The sequence below is a fragment of the Pelophylax lessonae genome (genome assembly GCF_965119305.1).
Source record: "Pelophylax lessonae genome assembly, chromosome: 3".
NCBI classification, from domain to species: Eukaryota; Metazoa; Chordata; class Amphibia; order Anura; family Ranidae; genus Pelophylax; species Pelophylax lessonae.
The window spans coordinates 646321423-646342791 of record NC_138770.1 but is presented as its reverse complement, the minus strand read 5'-3'; the positions used below and the strand labels follow the sequence as shown (position 1 = coordinate 646342791).

Below are 21369 nucleotides of genomic sequence, written 5' to 3'. Positions count from 1 at the left end.
TACGACTTGGTATCTGGACTGGTGAAGTCTTTGAGACTGCTAGAGATAGTAAAGTCTTTTCTTCTCCTTCTCCCGGAAGGTTCTGACAATAAACACACCAGCTTGATAGGCTGGCTGGTGGAGTTCTGGACCACCTTTCAATATAGGGGATCTTAAACGCCTTGGGAGAAGTTGTTCCCTGTCAGCATTCTGGCGCTAAGGGCTAGTCTTTATTTTCCTGCATTGGTCAACACAGCTGATGGGTCTCCTTATTAGGGTACAGTTAAATAATGCCACATCCATGGCATACATAAATCATCAAGGAAGCCCCAGGGGTTGGGTGGCACAGGAGGAAGTGGATCTCCCAATGTCTTGGGTGAAGCTTTGTATTCCTGCTCTGTCTGTCGGTCAAATTCTAGGAGTGGAGGATTGGCAGGCGGCTGTCTGCAGTTGACTCCGCGGGAGTTGGTCTTTCATCTAGGGGTGTTCAAGGAGCTCTGTTGATGGTGAGGCAATCCGACTGTGGATCTTTTGGCATTTAGGATTATGTCCAGTGCAAAACGGGACAGGTGGTTCTTCAGAATCAGGGAGGTCTGTGGGTGGCCTCAGCTGTGGGTGCTCTGGTGATGTCATGGAATCAGTTCTCCCTGTTTTTTTGCCTTCCCTCTGCTACAGCTTCTCCCTCATCTACTTTGCAGGATTTGGGTGGAGGGATTCCTGATGATTCTGGTCGCCCTGGTTTGGCCCAGGAAAATGCAGTATTCCCACATTGTGTAACATTGTGAACATGCCAGTGGTCGGTCCTTTGGTCTTTCCGGTTTGAAGCAACCTGCTGTCGCAATGTATGATCTTCCAGATTTTACAGTTGTTTACTTTGACAGCATGCCCTATTGAATGAAGTTAGGGATTGGGGGGTTGCGAGGTTGAGGAGTTTCTGATTCAGTTTCTATTCTTTGAAGACTTGCAAGGCTTCTTTGAACATTTACCACAGGACGTGGAAATCTTATATTGCCTGGTGTGAGCCTAGTTTTCATTCTTGCAGGTATATTGACGGCTGAATATTGGCTTTTTGTCAAACGGCAGCACGACCGAGGGTCAGATTTCAGCCTTGGCAGTCTTTATTTTTTCAGAAGCCGATTTGCTTTTTTTAAAAAATTTAAATCAAAATTTCAGCCTATTTGGGACCCTCCTTAGTTCTTATGATGTAGATGATTTTTTTTTTTTTAATGATATTACTTCAGCTGGTAGGGTTTCAGAACTGGGATGCCCTTTCTTGCATGGGGCTTTCCTTGTTCTTACCGGGACAAGCTTGGCTCTTTGGCCTCAGCTGTTCTTTTTGGCTACGTGGTTTCTGGCTTCCATCTCAGCCAGGATGTTTTATTACTTTTCTTTTCCCTCAGCCTCTGTTTCCAGGAGACAGCTCTTTACTTTGTTGTTCGTGCGGTCAGGGTTTACCTGAAGTTGTCTGCCACAATTCAGCAATCAGATTCTCTTTGTGCCTTCTGGGACCCAAAGAAGGGTCACACAGCTTTCAAATCTTCCATTTCCTGTTGGATTTGTCAGCCTATTTCTCAAGCCTGTGGTTTAAAAGGAAATGTTCCACCTTTTTGGTGACGGCTCTTTCTAACAGGAGTGTAGATGCCTGCTGGGCAATTCGACCTTGATCTTCAGTAGCTTAAAGGGAAACTCAAGTCAAAAATAAAATATTTCCTAGTAATAGTATGTTAAATCTATTTTGGCTTTGATATTATTCATTTTCTGGCTAGCTGCTTGTGTAGCTTAGAAAGTATTATCTAAACTAGACATTCAGCTTCTTCCTGCTCTTCCCCAACAACACTATCTTCCTTTTATCTGAATTTGCTAAGCTGTCTTCCACTTACTGAAAAGGTTGTCAGTCTTTCTTAGACAGGCATGCCTAGACCTGCCCAGCACCATCCCCATCCCTCCTATCCTTCACCATGAGCTCCTGTCTTTATAGCGCTGTTTAGGTCAGCACCTTCTCCTGAGAGGGGGGGGGGGGGGTGCAATATACGAGAGAAAAAAGGTGCAATGGAACATTTTTTGAAAGTTTTTAGAAGGATACAAATAGTTTTTTTTTTTTAATTGCTCATAGCATATAAGCTTTAGGCTCAGTTTCCACTAGTGTGACTTGTTATGCGAATATGGACACAGTCGCATGACAAGTCACGTTAATTTCAATAGCACCCGTTCCCATCTATGCCACTTTGAAAATCAGGTGCCTGCTTTACTTTGATGTGACTTTGATCCAGAGTGTGTAAAGTATCAAAGCTGCACTCTAAATCTCACAACTTAAAGAGTCGCACACGTAGGCACTAGGCTAGAGTGCAACTTTGGTGTGCGACTGAGTACTGCTTTGATCCAACTTTACACTTTTTGGATCAGTCGCATCAAAGTAGTGCAGGTACCTTTTCAAGGTCGCTGATTTTCAAAGTCGCATAAATGGAAACAGGTGCCATTGAAATCAATGGGCTGTGCTAGAAATGTGGCACAGTGGCTTCGAATTCCCCCTACTATGTTTGTTTGCCTGTTTTCACATATATTTCACCCCCCCCCCCCCCAAATAATTTCATTATAAAATTGTTGAATTTTACCCTCTGTGGTTTCCTGCAGGGTTACTTTGAAAGCTGCAACATCCATAGGAATCGAATAGCAGGTTTTGAGGTGAAAGCCTATGCCAATCCCACGGTGGTCAGGTGTGAAATTCACCATGGTCAGACGGGAGGGATATATGTCCATGAAAAAGGGAGAGGACAGTTCTTGGAGAACAAAATCTATGCAAACAACTTTGCTGGTGTATGGATTACCTCAAATAGTGACCCAACCATACGGTAAGCAGTGAATAACATTTGCTTTTGTGGTGGTGTTCAAATAATGGGTGCAGGTAAAAAGGCTGTTTGTTCCAATAATTGCCCTTCTTCAAACATTAGTGAGGATTGCAAGATGAACAGAGAAAGCACTGCATATATATAATTCTCTAGAGCTCTTGTGTTGGAGCAGTGTCATTCTATTATTGCTTCGTACCAGTCTTTAGCCAGGTTAGAGTTTTAAATCAAATGAGATGTCGTTACACTTTTGCTGCAAAGTTTTTATGTATTCTAGGTAATTTTAAAGTTAAGCTCTTGAAAAAATAAATGTTGGGTACCATTTGCTATGTATTGGTCTCAGAAGTTGCAGTTTAAAGTGTAAACCTCGTACACACGATCAGATTATCGAAAGATCTGTTGACTGCTTTTTGTTGCATGTTAGTCTCATATGGAAAGTGAAGAGGCTACTTTCATATGAAAATTCTCGTATGACAGAATTCAACTTCAGAAGTGATGCCGTGCGTTGAATTGTTTTGTATGTATTCTTTAGTTTCTGACCATGCCTAGTCCTTGCTCTTACGATTTTTTTCAGGCGAAAACTGTACTAATTAAACGAAAATCAGACATTGTGTTGACGTACGATAAAAATGTTATAGCCTGCACATCCAGTTTTTGTCGTCCAAAATCCGTAATCTGCTGTTGAAAGCACTGTACTAACAATCAGAAAATTGGCAGATCGTTTGTCAGACGAAATTTTCCTTCCGATTTTCGGATCGTGTGTACGGGCCTTAAGTCCACCCTAAAACGAAAATCCCTGCATCGCTAAACCTCCACGGTCTAACACTAACCTATCTAGCCTTGTAAAGAGAGAGTCAGTATACACACTGGATCAGTTTATATAAGGAGAAAAACTGTTCCTCATGCAATGGACTGTTTTTATAGTCCTGTATACCAGAGAACCACCCACAGAATGTAATCATCCCTCTTGACCACTCACCTGTCTTTTTGTGAGTGAGGTCATCAACACATGGTTGTACCCCCCCCCCCCCTCTCTCTCTGCTATAGCCACTCAGTTTTTTCTGCCTACTCAGGAGTATGGACCTTTCTCTTTCGTTCATTGATGAACACAGCTCCTGATTCTTCTTAATCATTGGGTTATACTGCCCCCTACAGTAGTAGGGCACTAGGCAGGAAAAAGCTCGACTACGCCTATGGGCAGTCCCAGTGGGTATACACTCAGCTATAGGCACTCAGTTTTTTTTCTGCCTAGTCAGGAGCAAGAACCCTAATTCCTTGCTGGGATCTCTGGTCCTGGCAATGTTTTTTTTTTAAATGGAATTTTTTTTCCTCTTCTTCGTCCTCTTCTTCCGCTTCGTCCTCTTCTTCCGCTTCGTCCTCTTCTTCCGCTTCGTCCTCTTCTTCCGCTTCGTCCTCTTCTTCCGCTTCGTCCTCTTCTTCCGCTTCGTCCTCTTCTTCCGCTTCGTCCTCTTCTTCCGCTTCGTCCTCTTCTTCCGCTTCGTCCTCTTCTTCCGCTTCGTCCTCTTCTTCCGCTTCGTCCTCTTCTTCCGCTTCGTCCTCTTCGTCCTCTTCGTCCTCTTCGTCCTCTTCGTCTTCTTCGTCCTCTTCGTCTTCTTCGTCCTCTTCGTCTTCTTCGTCCTCTTCGTCTTCTTCGTCCTCTTCGTCTTCTTCGTCCTCTTCGTCTTCTTCGTCCTCTTCGTCTTCTTCGTCTTCTTCGTCTTCTTCGTCCTCTTCGTCTTCTTCGTCCTCTTCGTCTTCTTCGTCCTCTTCGTCTTCTTCGTCTTCTTCGTCCTCTTCGTCTTCTTCGTCCTCTTCGTCTTCTTCGTCCTCTTCGTCTTCTTCGTCCTCCTCGTCTTCTTCGTCCTCTTCTTCCTCTTCGTCCTCTTCTTGTTCGTCCTCTTCTTTTCCTTTTTCTTTTTTTCTTTCTGTGATCTACAATCAAGTGTCAGACTGGGTGACGAACTGGACTGGATAATCTAGATCCTTGGGGTCCCCTTAGTTCGACCAGCGGGCGCGTGCAGACTGCAGCCCCCCCCCCCCCCCCCGTACTAGGCCGGCTGCAACATAGCCACACTGAACGGGGGCTGGCCTGAGAGTTAAACGTGTTGTGAAGGAGCATAGAAACTGGCTTCGGCCTGAGTCGCAGCATTTCTTCCTGGCCGACAACCACCCACATTCCGATGGAGCGGTGGTCTGTCCAGAGCGGTGCCCACCCTGTTCCTGATGTGGTAAGTAGCTGTCCCCCCTCTACTCCTGGAGGGTTTTGGGGTGAACGTGGGAAAGCCTAGGAAAGCTAAATGTCACAGGACTCTTAAGCACATCAAAGCAATGCACATACCATAAAATTTGTGGGGTTCATACTTGGTAAATAAAAATAGATTTTAAAGTGCATTCAATTATTTAACTTTAACATAATGGTAAAAGAGAAGTTTGGCCATTTTGGTTGGTGTCATGTTTTATTAGTCTAAACAGTTACTGAATAAATATATATATATATTTTTGTTTTCAAGGGGAAATGCAATTTTTAATGGAAACCAAGGTGGTGTGTATATCTTTGGTGACGGAAGAGGCCTTATAGAAGAAAATGACATCTATGGTATGCATTTTTTTTTTTTACCTTTTGGGATTCATACTTGATTACAATATTTTCTGTACTGCTTGTCTTATATGGATTTACATTTGTCAACAGGCAATGCTTTAGCAGGAATACAAATACGTACAAACAGCTGCCCCATTGTCAGGCATAATAAAATCCATGATGGCCAACATGGTGGAATCTATGTGGTAAGTTAGTGTAATTACTTATTTTATTATATATATGTATTTATTTTCTAAGTCAGGAAATAAATAGTTGAGAAGATCAAAAAACCCTACAAATGGTTCCTGGTTTATGTAGGCCTGGTTTTATAGCACCACATTGCATTTCCCTGGTGACAGTTATAGGTGATTGTAATCGGCATACCCAAACCAAGAAAACATTGGATCACAGAACTTGGGGGTCAACAGTACACATAACCCAGATTGTAATAAAACAAGCGTCTCTTCTTACCTTTCTGGCTTCCTGATGATGAAAATGTCACCTTTTTTGCTGCACCCCATTTGTAACCATTTGGTTGTGCCGAATGCCTGTCATCTCAGTCACATGCTGCGGGGCCCTTCCATTCCCCAAACCCTGACTCCTATCCCCCCCTGCCGACTCATACTTCCTGTAATGAAGCACAAGTCAATAAGAAGAACCACAGCATGCGACAGGGTAGCAGGTATTCTTTACTTACAAAAGCGTGGTATACATGTGGCATCCAGAATCTGCATAGAGGCACTGTTTTCACACAGGGGCCTCAAAAGCCTAGGCATTGTGTAGTAACAGGATCACTTTAACCACTACATAAATCAGGAATCGACTGTACTGCAACAGATAATTTTAGAATTCTATGTCTTTGCATTAACAAAAAAAAAAAAAAAAAAAAACACTGTCGTAATTTTTTATTTTCAGCATGAGAAGGGACAAGGAGTAATTGAAGAGAATGAGGTCTATAGTAACACATTAGCTGGAGTTTGGGTAACAACAGGAAGTACTCCGGTGTTACGGAGGAACAGGATACACAGCGGAAAGCAGGTAAGGAGAAATTTGTTCTCTGTTACTTATAGGTTGCTTGGTGATGATCTATTATAGTCTGTACTGAAAGTATTTGTTTTAGGAATTGTAACATTTTAATTTGTGAAAAGGTTTATTCAGGTCTGATGTTTTGGTGGGGCCCACTATGACAATAAATAGCCCCAGAACTCTCCCATAAACTGCTAAAAGCAAAAACCTGTTGTTCTAGAACATCAGATCTCTGTACAGAGGATTTCTGCTCTTACCGAATGTACTCTTTATGCTTCATATGCTTGAAGACCACATAGGATTGTGTTTACAGCGGAGATTGTGTCTCCTAAAGCTTTTTTTTTTTTTTTATTTTTAAAAGAAGCACCCCTTTGATTCTTAGTACTCATATAATCTGGATATTGTCCTAACTGCCCTCATACTTTTCTTTTAAATATGTAATTTCTTATATGAACCATTAGGCAGGCAGTGGCCATCGAAGATGTGGGCATCTTCAAGCCCGTTCCTGTGTATTTCTGGTATTCCTTGCAGCTTGCTACCCAGCACGCACCTGCTGATATCGTACCTGTGCACTGAGACTGCGTGATGGACTTTCTGGATTACAGGTTGCCTTAGCAATAGCAGCGTTGGTGGAAGTTCTCGTCCCATTGTTATGGCAACCTGTCAATCAATGGAGAACCCGGAAGGGAAATAAAGTGTGGTCAGGGAAAGGAGCAATGGAAGAAATGGCGCCGATTGCGGTACTTCAGATCAAGAAATCTTTTGGTCGTACCCACATTAGATGCCCAAAGACTCCTGGGATCAAAGACATAGATATCCCAGGAGTCAATGGGCCATGCTGATGACGTACTCACCTAGGCGGCTGTGACCGGAATTTGCGGGAAAGATTACTTTAAAAAAAAAAAAAAAACTTTCTAAATTTCACCATATAAAATTTTCAAAAAATAAAATCGTTAAGGGTGCACATCACAATGTGGGTAATTATTAAAAATGAGTTGAACTCCGCTTTAAGCAGCTCCAGATCTGCGAGTACTCACCAGGGTAGAGTTGGGTAGTTAACCTATTTTTTCATTGGGCTTGACGCTCCTCATAATATTTGGGGCTGGTAGTTTTTCTATACCAGATGCATGTAAAACAGAATGTACGGCCAGTCAGGAATACTGTCCACGTTTGTAACAAAATACTAATTGTCTCTTAGGTCGGTGTTTACTTCTATGACAATGGACATGGAGTACTAGAAGATAATGACATCTATAATCATATGTACTCTGGGGTTCAAATACGGTAAGGCATTTTCCTGTATCGGTAGAAATTCCTATTGGCTTATTCTCACCATAACATTTTATGATGCTAGCAGGTGCTGAACACACAAACCATTATCTACTCGGATATTAAGGTCTGGCATAATTCTAGGCAACTATGCTGCTTTGCCCTCCCTTTTTTCCCCACAATGTGTCTAGCTATGTTTGGATCTTTGCTCCATCCCAAAAGAAATTTACTTGCAGAGTAAAGTAGATGGTCACCTCACCCTCTGACAAATGCTGCTTTATTGAAGCAAATTTATCACCTGAAATCCTTTCAGAAACCAACACTTCTGGGAGTGTTTATCTCCTGGTCTCTATTCTCTCCTGCTGATCCCTATGTGCATACTGTATCCTGTACTGATGTAGGGATCAGAAGGTGGAACCACTGAATGCAATAGCTGACCAGGAGATTATCACTTTGATAAGTCTTGGTTTCTGAAAGAATTTTAGAGTATTTCTTTCTCAGAAGTGTGGTTTCTGTGGCCATCTATCTTGGGGAGAGTAGGATTTGGCAGCTCGGGCAGCAGGAGAGGTAAGTGTTTACATTATTTCTTGCAGAACATCTAATCACTGTATTAGATTAGCAGCAGAGTCACGTAAAGCATACCTGATTACCACTTCTTATGACAAAAAAGCGATTGTATGTAGAGCCTACCTTAGTACTTTCCTGTCCTCCTAGGGCAGTCATTCAAATATTAGTCCACTCGGTGCACACACCAGCATCATCACTATCGTAACTGGGCTGCTGAGTGGAACACTTAGTCAACCATTCCCCTCTCATTTCTTGGGCATGCTTCAGAGACCAAAGTTTTAAAACAAACAGCCGGGAAGGTGGCAGAAGAGCTTATCCTGTTTTAGAGTCTAGGGCAGGAGAAATTTTATTTGAAGAAAGTCTGTCAGACAGACCCAGGACATCCTTCTCTGTCCTTTGCTGGGTTAAGACTGTCATTGGGATGACAACAGTGTTTGTTTTTTTGCAATCTCTTAACATTGGCTTTTTGTTGTTCGAACAATGTTGGTACGGAGCATTGATATGCTTTGCAAATATGGCAGTCATTTTACAAGCTTATGTTTCCCTTCAGGTTCCCTTTAAGCACTGAGGACGACATGCCTCTCAATTCTGACTGACAGGACAATTCTACTCAAAGCAGCACTTTGGTCAATGCTCCACTTTGAAAAAAAGACTGCAAAAGAGCATCCCTAACATTCTTATAATTCATATAATTTTAGAAAACTGTTCTGAAAGAGTTCTTAATCTTGATTACCAATTCCTCTATTGTATATGTTGCAGTGACTACTACTGGCCTTGTTTTAAGGTTTCGACCTAAAAAAAATAAGATGTCCAATGAGATGTCTAATGCTACATGTTCTGTACAAGAGAAGAGTACATGTGTAGGCAGTTGGCAACTTAAAGTTTTATAGGCTAAAGTTGTTGAGAAAACGGGAATTTATCATATATCACGGGACACAGAGTCTTTATATGCATTATGAATAGGATTATGCTGCCATCTCCAGATTATTGGACACTGCAAAAAAAAAAAAAAAGCCAGGAAGTCCTCTCCTAAGCTCTCCCTGTTAGTCAAGGCCTCCTTTTTTTCTTTTTTTTCTTGGCTAGTGTCTGAAGGGTATGGTCACAACTGTGCAGCTTCCTGTACAGAATAGCTTCCCACTCTCTCCCCCCCCCCCCACCTGCAATAAGGAGACTGGCTTTATCTAGATCCTTTTATTGCTTAGAGAAATGGCACACAAACTTGGTTTTGGACGATGTGGGGACGGCCTGTAATGTTGCTTGTCGGTATTGGACCCTGTGTAATGATATATTGCCATGCTAACTGGTAGAGTGGTTTACAGGTTTATGGCAGTCCCCCCCTAGTGAAGAGGACGAAGGAAGGACTTAATGATAGAGCCAGATGTGATGGATGAACATTAGATCCCCTAGTGCAGTGATGGCTAACCTTGGCACCCCAGATGTTTTGGAATTACATTTCCCATGATGCTCATGCACTCTACAGTGTAGTTGAGCATCATGGGAAATGTAGTTCCAAAACATCTGGGGTGCCCAGGTTCGCCATCACTGTGGGTCCTGTGGTAGACTGGTTAGTGCCCTGGGGTACTACTCCCTAGTAGCACCAGGGGAGAGTTCCATCAGCCATGCAGAGTCTCGCCCAATACCATCCCTTACCATCATTAGGTTCTAGTCCTTTCTGATTTATTTGCCTAAGGTGGGTATACAACTTGGTCAGAGGAGCCCAAAGAGGCTTCCAACTGTTGCTGAAGCCTGGGGGACATAAGTCTGACGTTGAGTGTGGCTGCTTGGTCTGCTCTTACAGATAAGCACTAGGAGACACTAATTTGGATGACTGCCCATATTGAATTTTAAATGAAAATCAATTCTTTAGAAAACGACTTTTACAAGCACGATTCATATGCCAATCATGAACATGGCTTTTTCCACAACATTTTTAAACCACTCAAGTTTTTCGAAAGTCACATTCATTCCCTTATCCTTCTTTTTTTTTTGTTTTTAGAAATGTTTGCAAATGTATGAAAAAGGTAAAGCTGAAATATCACATTGGCATAAATATTTAGACCCTTTGCAACAACACTTTAAATTTAGCTCAGGTGCCTCCATTTTCTCTTGATTGTTGCTAAGCTGAGTCTACCTGTGGAAAATTATTTTGATTGGGCATGATTTGGAAAGGCACACACCTCTATAAAAGGCCTCACAACTGGCAATTCATACTGTATCCAAGCAAAAGCCATAAGGTCAAAGAAACTGCCTGCAGAGCTCAGAGACAGAATTATTACAAGGCACAGATCTGGGGAAATCTTTAAACAAAAATTCTGCTACATGTAGGGTTCCAAGAGCACAGTGGTCTCCATAATTCTCATATGATCCAATTACAGATGTTTGGCGCAACCAGGACTCTTCGAGGAGCTGCTCACCTGGCCAAACTAAGCAGTCGGGGACAAAGTGCCTTAGCAAGAGGGGTGACAAAGAACCCGATGGTCATCTTGACTGTGCTCCAGAGATCCTGTTTGGAGATGGAACAAACTTCCAGAAGGACAACCATCACTGCAGCCCTCCACCGATCTGGGCTTTATGGCAGAGTGGCTGGACGGAACCCTCTCTTCAGTGCAAAACATATAAAAGCTTGCTTGGAATTTGAAAAAAAGCACCTGAAGATCTCTGAGGAACAAGATTCTCTGGTCTGACAAAACCAAGATTGAACAGTTTGGCCTCAGTTATAAACATTCTATCTGAAGAAAACCAGGCACCACTCATCACCTGCTCAATACCCCCTCAACAGTGAAGTATGGTGTAGGCAGCATCATGCTATGGAGGTGTTTTTCTGCAGCAGGGACTGGGAGAGGGTTGAGGGAAAGCTGAATGGAGCAAAGTACTGAGCTATAAATGAAAACCTGTTCCACAGTGCTCAGGACCTCAGACTGGGCCCAATGTTCAGCTTCCAACATGACATCGATCCTAATCACACAGCCAAGAGAACACTGTGAATGTCCCTTAGGGACCCAGCCAGAGCCCTGACTTGAACCTCATTGAACATCTCTGGAAAGACCTGAAAATGGCTGATCCAACCTACAGAGCTTGGGAAGATTTGCAAAGGACAGAAAATCCCCCAATCCAGGCGTGCAAAGCTTGTGGCGTCATACCCAGAAAGACTTGAAGCTGTAATTGCGGCCAAAGGTGCTTCAACAAAATACCGCATGAAGGGTCTGATTACTTAAGTACATGTGAGAATTCAGTTTTTTTTTTAATAAGTTCTCGCAGACATTTCTAAAATTGATTTCACTTTGTCGTTATGGGGTAGTGAGTGTAGATTAATGATAAAAACATGAATTTAAACTGTAGTATCAGGCTGCAACATTTAAAAAAAAAAGTGAAGGGGTCTGAATGCTTTGATTACTTTTGTTGTTCAAATTCTCTCTACCCGTTCCCTGTTTACCACCCCAGCAAATGTTAACCACTTCAGCTGGAAGCAGATGATTTTCAGCAATTTCCCTTTCTACTGCCCTCCCTTCCTATGAGCCTAATACATATGAGTGAACAGTTATCCAAATTAATTTCCTAGAATCCTTCACTGGTGTTGGTATTGGCACACAGTGAAGCTTCATAGCTGCCACTTCGCTATCCTGTGACCATTATAAAAGGGTAGGAACTTTAAACCCCAAAAAGACGAGATCTTCCTACATTTCTTCCATTGTTTCCAGGTGAAGCACCTATGGCTGGGCATTGAACAACTCCCATTCCACTGAGAATACAACATCCTCAAAGTGAAAGGGTCCTCTTTACACATCTTCCTTATTATAGGCATAAGGGTAATAGCTATAACAGAAACTGGCTGATGTTTGTATCACGTGAACATACACTACAACTCCTATTTCCCCTTAAATTGACTGTCTCAGGTCTACATCTGGTGTCTCTGATAATGGGAGTGTATTGAAAGTCATTTCCCCAGCCATCTCGCCTTTCAAAAAATTTTAATCAAATTATATTTAAACAAATGTCATCCACCGATTAACTTATCTTGTTTTACTTCAGTTATTCTACAAACCTACACATTTATTTGAAAATCAAAAGTATTCGTTTTTTGTACACTATGAATTTCCTTATACTGTATAGCTGCTATACTTAATAAAATTGTTCCATGTACATGGATAAGAAACCACTTAAATTGTTCCATGTACATGGGTAAGAAACCACTTAATCACCTAATTACCCATTTTGGCCAGAATTGGTTTTATTGGAGCGCCACTTATCCTAGTACCCTCTGGAGTATAATCAGTTGGCTCTAGACACTATACCCAACCTATGGCTGGCAGATCACCCTTTGTGTCCCCCTTCCTCCAAGGCACAGACAGGGAAACTAGGCAACTGATCTAATCCATAGGGTCCACACAGGTTATCTCACCCATCTAAAACCTAGGTAGCCCTTTTTTGTTGGTAAAGCACACCAAGAACCACACTGTGTCCACTCGCCAACTTCGTAGTTGCAGGGAAGTCTTAATTTCGGTTTGACACCCCCCCCCCCCCAAAATCAGCACGGATGAACACAATAATTTGAGAGGGAAGTTTCCAAATGGAAATGGTGCCATCTGTAACGACCTTTCTCCGACAGGGAGACTCCTCAGTAGATTAAAAAAAAATGCTTTCCTTCATGTTCTGATTACTTCCCCACAGGTTCAGTGCATTGGGATATCCCTATTTGTAATGAATATAAAGACGCTCTGTGTATATATCACGTATGTATCAACATATTCATTTAGTGCCTGCTCACTAAATCGTTTTTGATTCAACTTTATTTGAAGTGCGCAAAGTGACACTAAATTAATGTCGCTGTACGGCAGCGCAGTGAGTTGCAGTGATGTACAGTGACATGTGATTCCCTTCTTGTACGCTACAAAATAATGTAGCCTGTCTGCATTTTATTGCAGCTCACTGCACCTCCGGGGTGCGTTGCAGCGTGAACCGGACACAAACACATTTTTCTGTGTATCTTATGGTGATTTTTGTTCATCCAGTGTGGTAAAATACAGACCTCTGCACTATATGTGAACAGGGCTATAAAATGCATAGTGAAAACCTGAGTAATTGTAAGTGTGAATGTGCAGTGGCCCTTAAAATGTAAATGACGAGTTATGAGCAGCAGTGCTTTAAAAAAAATGGCTACTTCGCTTAACTTTAGTTATACATGTTCTTAGTAAATCATTGTAGGCTTATTGTGGGTGGGTGTAGACATGCTGCACATCTAAAAGGATGAATGGATGCTTTCTTTGATAAAGCTCTGTAGGCAGAAACACCTTATCAGGAAATAGAAGGCAGTTTTGGGTGGCAGAACCATTTAAATACAATATGGCTCTCAACGCCCAACCGGAGCAAAGAGAAAAGGTAAAAGGGTGTATCTGCAAACGTCCTTAAGTTGTCTGGCTGGAGCTGAGGTCTGTTTTTAAATTAAATTTGCAATAGTTGCAGAACATGATTATTAAACTTTTCACCATTTCCTTTATCTAGGACTGGAAGCAATCCTAAAATTAGACGGAACAAAATCTGGGGCGGTCAGAATGGTGGTATCCTTGTTTATAATTCTGGTAAGTAATATGTGTATAAATTGCTTCTGTACCTGAATATTCACGTTCATGTACCAATCATGCTGGAATCCTCTCTTTACAGGGCTTGGCTTCATTGAAGACAATGAGATTTTTGACAATGCAATGGCTGGTGTTTGGATAAAAACAGACAGCAACCCGACGTTAAGGCGAAATAAAATCCATGATGGGAGGGATGGAGGGATCTGTATATTTAATGGGGGCAGGGGTAAGTTTCTTTTTCCTTCCTTGAAATACGTGGTGTTAATTGCATTTCCCACCCCAGTTGTCAAAGGCAGTGCTCAATGTTCTGACAGTAGGATTCTTATGCCATGCTCCCATTGGTGTGTATAGTGTAGGCATTCACTTAAATTTTAAGCTAGGGAACTGTTTTTGAACATAAAAAGGCGAGGGCTCCACCATCTAAGTGTAGCTTTATTATTGAATCAGTAGGATGAAACCATGTATGCACTTACTGCAAGGATCGGGAAGGCCAGCATGTATAAACCAAGTGTACATCATTCGTCAGTATATACTATAAGTTTGTGCACAGAACTTAAACACAAATTAGAGTAATTCAAGATGGATTCAGGGAACCTCAATACAGGTGATCATCTGTAGATCTCCAATCTGTGCTTCAAGTGTAGAGAAAACACCATGTGTCCTTCAAACACCCACATGTAAATATGCTTACCAAAACTTGTGTGACGCTATGTGAAGAGAAATCGGGAAACGCTTGTGTGAATAAACCTTCACTGGATTAGCCAGGATTCTCAGATTGGTCTCTGCTGATGGATGGTCCTCTGTTTGAAATGCCCAAAATAAAAATGTTGATCACAAAGGCTCATATAGTGGAAAATCGCCAGATAGTTTATTTAAAAAGCATGCAGGACAGTTAAATTCTCACCGTCACACCACATTTTTTTAACTGTCCTGCATGGTGTACTTTAACCCTCAAGGAAGATTCAAAAGTCTTGCTGTGGCATGAGGTAGAAACAACTCTGTCCTGTTCAGAAATTCACGTTTCAGCCTTGTCCTGCTGTTTCACATCCCAGGTGTAGACAGTTGACCGACCTACCTAAACCGGCATAGCCTGGACCTGGGGGATTAGTCTGTACACCCGGAGATGTTTATGACCTTTGTCACAGGTGGGGAAACGCAGGATGTGGTCCTACTGGTTTTCATGCTTGCCAACAAACTGCAAGTTTGTCTTCAGGTGAAAGAACCTCTAGCAAAAGCAGTAGATGCTCTGGTGGCTTTGTGTGATCAGTACAGCCGGATCTAGGCATTATAAATATGCATCTTCCCTTGTTACAAGTGTCCAGGTTTTCAGTTTATTCATAAACCACCTCTGAAAATACATCCTCATCTACTCCATTGGATTGAGCTGGAGGGCATTTAAGTGATTCTTGTCAGCTAGTGGTATTTCAACATGATCAAATTTCTGGCAGACACCCAATGGCTTCTTTCAGATCAACCAGATCTCCTCTCTCTAAGGCAGGGATCCTCAAACTACGGCCCTCCAGCTGTTGCGGAACTACACATCCCACGAGGCATTGTAAAACTCTGACATTCACAGACATGACTGGGCATGATGGAAATTGTAGTTCCTGAACAACTGGAGGGCCATAGTTTGAAGACCCCTGCAAGGTCTGATGTTCCACCATGCTTCAAGGTTGCTGCCTTTACTGGTTGGCTGTTGAAGCTCAGTTCTTGGAGACAGAATTCTCTCTGATTTGGTAACTCCCACACTGCTAAAGGATAGTAAATCTACTATTCATAAGGTGTGCCATCATCATCATCATCATCATCATCATCATGGATGGTTTTACTTTGCTGGGTGGCAGGAAAGAAGATATCACCCCCATCCTAAACTTTCTGCAATTAGGTCTGGATCAGTATTTGGCCCTGAGTACTACCAGGGGACAGATCATTTATTCCAAAGACCGCTGGCCTCTTATTCACTCATCAAGACATTTGTACAAGGTGTGCCTGATGTGGCCGCTCCTGTACAACCATCCATGATTCTTTGGGATTGGTACCTGGTTCTTAGGATTTCTTTTTTATCACTCACACACAAGGTTGCTTTACTTTTTGCGATCGCCTGTAAAGAACCTTTTTGGTCCTACACAAGAACAAAGTGGTATTGATAGGAAGAGTCTTCTTCTCTTTCTAATGTGATTCGGACCTTTTACCTCAACCAGGACATTGTTGTTCCTTCTCTTTGCCTGGCCTCATTTAAATCGGAAGGAAATTTTCCTTCGCTCTCCGAATGTAATTCATGCTTTTGAGATTTTATTCCTGATGATTTCCTTTGAAGGCCTATTCACACCATTGTGTTGCAGTAATGACAACTACATTGCAATTCATTCTGAATAGCACCCCAACACACCTGGATTGATTTTTGATCAGTTGTGGTATGTTGAGCAGCCTTTTCTGATCATTGGGTTTTCTTAACACAACACCTGTTAACACATTGTAACTTATCACCCTGGTGTAAATAGACCCTATATAATATAATATATATATATATATATATATATATATATATATATATATATATATATATATATATATATATATATATACACTTTTTTTTTTTGCTGGGTACTGTGGGAGATCTGTTGATGTATGGAACTTTTATGCATACAAAGGACTTCAGGAATGACTTCCTTTTTAACCTGCTTGTCATAAATATAATTATACTATACTATACCTCTACATTAGTTACATAATCTCAGCAGAAGTCATGTTATGAAAAAGGGAAAATCTAGAAGTGTAAGACACTGCAAACTGAGCATGTTTTTGTGCAATGTGATTTGAGGTATTTTGATGGTAAATATGAATTTATATTTTCATGTATTGTCCTTATTTTTCCACTAAAGATGCTTGCTGTATAATCTTTCCTTTTTACCATGACGTTTCTGCTTGCAGATTACATTAAACACTACAGTAAAAACACAGCCAGCGGCATATAGTAATGTGTTATGAATTGAGTCCGTTCATTTTCCTGCAGTGCTGTCGTCATGTCAGCCAGGTGAAGACATCAGATGCTTTTCTAACAATTCCTCTCTGATAGGGTTGCTGGAAGAGAATGACATCTTCAGGAACGCTCAAGCTGGAGTGCTCATCAGCACCAACAGTCACCCTGTCTTAAGGAAAAACCGAATATTTGACGGATTTGCTGCAGGTTGGTGATTTGTGTTATGTTTTTGGAGGAAATAATGCTGATGTGGTGGATTGGATTTAGTTTCAGATATGGACTCCAGGATCACATCTATGTGTTGCAGATACGCAGGCACATTAATGTGTGTTACATGATGCCAGGCAGCACATTCATTTTGAATGGACTGCCAATGAACCCCAGTGTGGTCAAATCACACCTAACCCTTTGTAATGCAACAAATGGTATTGCTTTATAGCACATTGCAACACCTAAATGTGTGTGTGTCAACATGCATTTTGGAGAAATTGTATGTTACCACAACACAGACCTGATCCTGTCTAAATCTGTTTTTTAACTAAGTTAAAGTTGAGTTCCAGGAATTCAGCTTTGTAAAAAGTGAAGGCACACTATGAGTTAAGTCTAAGGAGGCGCATGAACTATCTCTATTACTTACATCTGATAGTTTTATTGCACTCTGGAAGATGACTATTGCTGTATTTCCAGGAGCCCAATGATGCTTCAAGTCTAAAAATCTTCCGCAATAGAGTTGGTGCAGCTGCTGTGCCGGCTCCTCCCTTCCTCCTGCCCAATCACAGAAGCCTTTGTATTATGTGAACCCATTCACAAAATACAAAGGCTTCCCCAAATGAGCAGCAGAGGGGAGGTGCGGGGCGGGCATAGCTGCTCTGTGTGCTCCTCTCTTATCTCACAGCCTGGAGTATGCTCAAGCAGAGCCATAAAACCCATCAAATGTAAATAATAGAGGTAAGCCCGGGGGATGTCATGCACCTTCCTGAACTTCACTCATAGTGTGCCTTTACTTTTTACAAAGTAGCTGAATTCCTGGACTTTAAAGCCAGTTACTTTTTGTGTAAAGCCTGACTTACCAATTCCCCTGCACATTCTGTCATTTGAATGTTGAAATATTGCACTGAATATTTTGGAGCAACATGTCTGTGTAAGGTTAAGTAAACCTGTCATTATCCTAAAAAAATGCATATTTATAGAATACCTTGGGTGCAAACTGCTTATAAAATTATTTGTAAATCCAGAGATATAGCTGCTTTAAAGTGGTTGTAAACCCTTACGTATACCCAGTGAAATGACTGGCCTCATTTGATACACATGAAAAGAAAACCTCCTACATGCTGTAAGTTGTACCAGACCAGTTTATCTGCAGTCCTCTCTTCTCTACAGCCATTCAAAGTTCAGAATTTATAAAGCTTGTCAGAGCTGTCAGGAAATAGGGGGCAGGGAGATGAAGCTGCACACTGCAGAGCTCAGTGAGAAGAGCTGAATGCTGTTTGGAGGGGAGGGAAACCCCTCTCTTCCCCTTCACACAGCGCACACAAACAGAGCTGAGGCTGTCAATCACAGGCTGTGTGCTAGAGCTCCCTCCCCTGTCACCTTTTTTTTTCTCTTGGTGTCAGGAAAATCTGTCAGAAGTGATTCATGCAGATAGCAGAGGAACGAAGCTGCGGACAGAAATATGACACTTGGCTCTTAATTGAGACAAGTACACCATATAGAAGGAAATGCTCTGTTCATATTTCATTTACGAGGTTCACAACTATTTTAATTATAGGCAAATCCCATTTTTTTTTTCCCCCCTCAAAAATTAGCTGGACACTGCCCCTCCCTCATCCAAAGTCTTCTTAATGGTGTCCTTAAATTTGATAAGTGGTCTCACTGACCAATAGGGAGGTGAGAAGAGGGGGGTTGGACAAACTCAAGTTCTAGAAGCGAGATTTGAGTCTAAATTTAGTTATCAATTTAGTTTAGTTTTTTCTGCTTTTTGTTTTCGTATGCTTGGTTTGAATTGTACAGGTTTGTGACAGGTTCACATTAAGAAACTTTTTTTGCTTTACATTTTTCCTCAAACATGTTTTTGTTTGCTTTAAGGTATTGAAATTACAAACCATGCTACTGCGACCCTTGAAGGCAATCAGATATTTAACAACCGCTTCGGAGGGCTATTCTTGGCATCTGGTGTAAATGTTACTATGAAAGGTATTTTCTACCTCACGTATTCTTGATATGTGCCTGCTATCCCATGAACTGTGGTGTTTGTTTGAGTCACACACACAGACTTCCTTATGGCTGCTGAGAATTTCATCAGTATGATCCCCACCAATAGAGCTTACTAAGCTTTAGATTCTCTCATTTCACTAGTTTGAGAACATTTCTGACTCTTCCTCTTTTTGCAGTCAGTATATTTAAAAAGTAAGTTTGAAATCGAAAGAGTGGTGTTCTTCTTTAGAACTGTCCAGTTACATAGTCAGGTTGAAAAAAGACACAAGTCCATCTAGCTCAACTAAAGTAAGTGTGCCTACCTAGAAAATGAAAGAACTATGAAGGCTGTCATTCCTTACATGCTGTTTAACCACTTTAATATCACGTTCTAGCTGAAAGACGGCAACAGCACGGCTCTTTGGTTCTGGGAGAGCGTCCATGGACATCCTCCCAGAATGAACCTCCTGCGTCCCCCCTGGGGCGGGCATCGGGCCCCCTCTGTAATCGATGTGTCCTTCGGACACAGCTGAGCAGATTGAGGTAAAGGGCCGGCCGTTTACCATGTGATCAGCTGTGTCCAATCACAGCCGATCACATGTAAACAGACTTGCCGGTTATCGACAGTCTTTTCCTCACACGTGTCTGTGAGGAAAGGATTGCCGATAAGCAGCAAGCCTGTCAGTAGATTTACACTGATAATCGGGACACTGATCATAAGTGCCATCTTATCAGTGCCTAACATTGTTGCCTCATCAGTGCCCATCAGTGCAGCCTTATCAGTGAAGAAGAAAAAATACTTATTTGCCTAATTTATAACCAACAGAAAAACGTTTTTGTTTTTTCTTCAAAATTTTTTTTTTCCATTTGTTAAGCAAAAATTAAAAAAAAAAAAAACCCAGTGGTGATTAAATACCACCAGAAGAAAGTTCTATTTGGGTGAAAAAAAATGATGAACATTTCATATGGCTACAGTGTTGCATGACTGAGCAGTTGTCATTCAAAGTGAGACAACGCTGAAAGCGGAAAATTGGCCTCGGCAGAAAAGGGGTGCTCGGTATTGAAGTGGTTAAAGTGCTTGCATGGATCTTGGCTGTGATGGATTTAGAGTAACTTACCTAAACAAGCATACAGGAGGTGACTGGAGTAATGTCCTGCAAACTTGTCCCGGGTCAGTGATTCAGAAGGAATGGAAGCCAGTGTGGTGCAGCCAGGCAACCAACATTTTCAAAGGTTGTCTCAAGTGGTGGTCTCCACGTTTTTGTCATAAAGATTCCTTTAAGCACCTGGATCTCAGCTTTTTGACTTCTGGAGTGCCATAAGAATTTTGCTTTTCATCTTTCATACAGAAGTTCTAGTTCTGGATTGGTCCTTTTTAAGTTATCTTTAACATGCAATATTTCCTCTAACTCAGTTTATTGTGGTAGTGTTAAAGCGTAACTTCACTCAAAAAGGAAAGTCTGCTGGATCGCTCCCTTCCCCCAGACTGTATTGGAGTTCATTTACTATCAGACTTTTATCCGTTTTTTTTATTTGATTGCATATTGATATTGTTGGTGGAAACGTTTGGTTCTTTCACCATTTGACTTTAAAACAAACAGTGCATCCGGAAAGTATTCACAGCACTTCACTTTTTCCACATTTTATGTTAAAGCCTTATTTAAAATTGAATTAAATTTATTATTTCTCTTTCGTTCATTGATGGACACATCTCCTGAACTTTTTAACCATTGGGTTATACTGCCCCCTACAGGAGTAGGACACTAGGCAGAAAAAAAGTCTGGCTACGCCTATGGGAAGTCCCAGGGGGTATACTCCCTCTCTCTGGTATAGGTACTCTGTTTTTTTCCTGGTTAGTTAGGAGTAAGGCCCTAGTTCCTTGCTGGGATCTCTGGTCCTGGCAATTTTTTCTTTTTAGATAGAACTTTTCTCCTGTTTTTTATTCGTGTGAGATCTACAATCAACTGCTGGACTGGGCGAGGGGCTAGATAATCAAGTTTCAGTGGTCATCCCAGTCTGACCAGCGAGCCCACACAGACCTCAGCTACACGCTAGGTTGGCCGCAACATAGCCCCCCCCCTCCTGGACAGGGGCTGGCCTGCGAGTTAAACACCTCGTGAGGTCGCATACGACTAGGTCTCGGCCCGAGTTGCAGCGTTCCTCCTGGCTGATAGCTCCCCCAATTTCGATGGCGAGGGGTTCTGTCTGGAGCGGTGCCCGCCTGGTTCCTGGTATGGTGAGTAGCTGTGGTCCCCCCCCTGGAGTGTTTTGGAGTGGACGTTGGCCCCTCCTTGGGTCATTCGAACCCCTGCTTCCTGTCAGGCACCCCCCTTCATCTTTTATGCTGGGGCTGTGTGG

At 41.9% G+C, this 21369-nt stretch overlaps 1 protein-coding gene across 2 annotated transcripts in view; it reads left to right on the top strand.

The window, feature by feature from the left end:
• Positions 1-21369, top strand: part of FBXO11 (F-box protein 11) — a 143552-nt gene that overhangs the window by 110493 nt on the left and 11690 nt on the right. For both annotated transcript variants that reach the window (XM_082251370.1, XM_082251371.1), the window contains exons 12-20: positions 2611-2828; positions 5333-5418; positions 5512-5606; positions 6316-6438; positions 7625-7710; positions 13762-13838; positions 13921-14064; positions 16915-17025; positions 18904-19011. In XM_082251370.1, the coding sequence (XP_082107496.1) occupies positions 2611-2828; positions 5333-5418; positions 5512-5606; positions 6316-6438; positions 7625-7710; positions 13762-13838; positions 13921-14064; positions 16915-17025; positions 18904-19011 (1048 nt within the window). The remainder of the gene's footprint in view (positions 1-2610; positions 2829-5332; positions 5419-5511; positions 5607-6315; positions 6439-7624; positions 7711-13761; positions 13839-13920; positions 14065-16914; positions 17026-18903; positions 19012-21369) is intronic.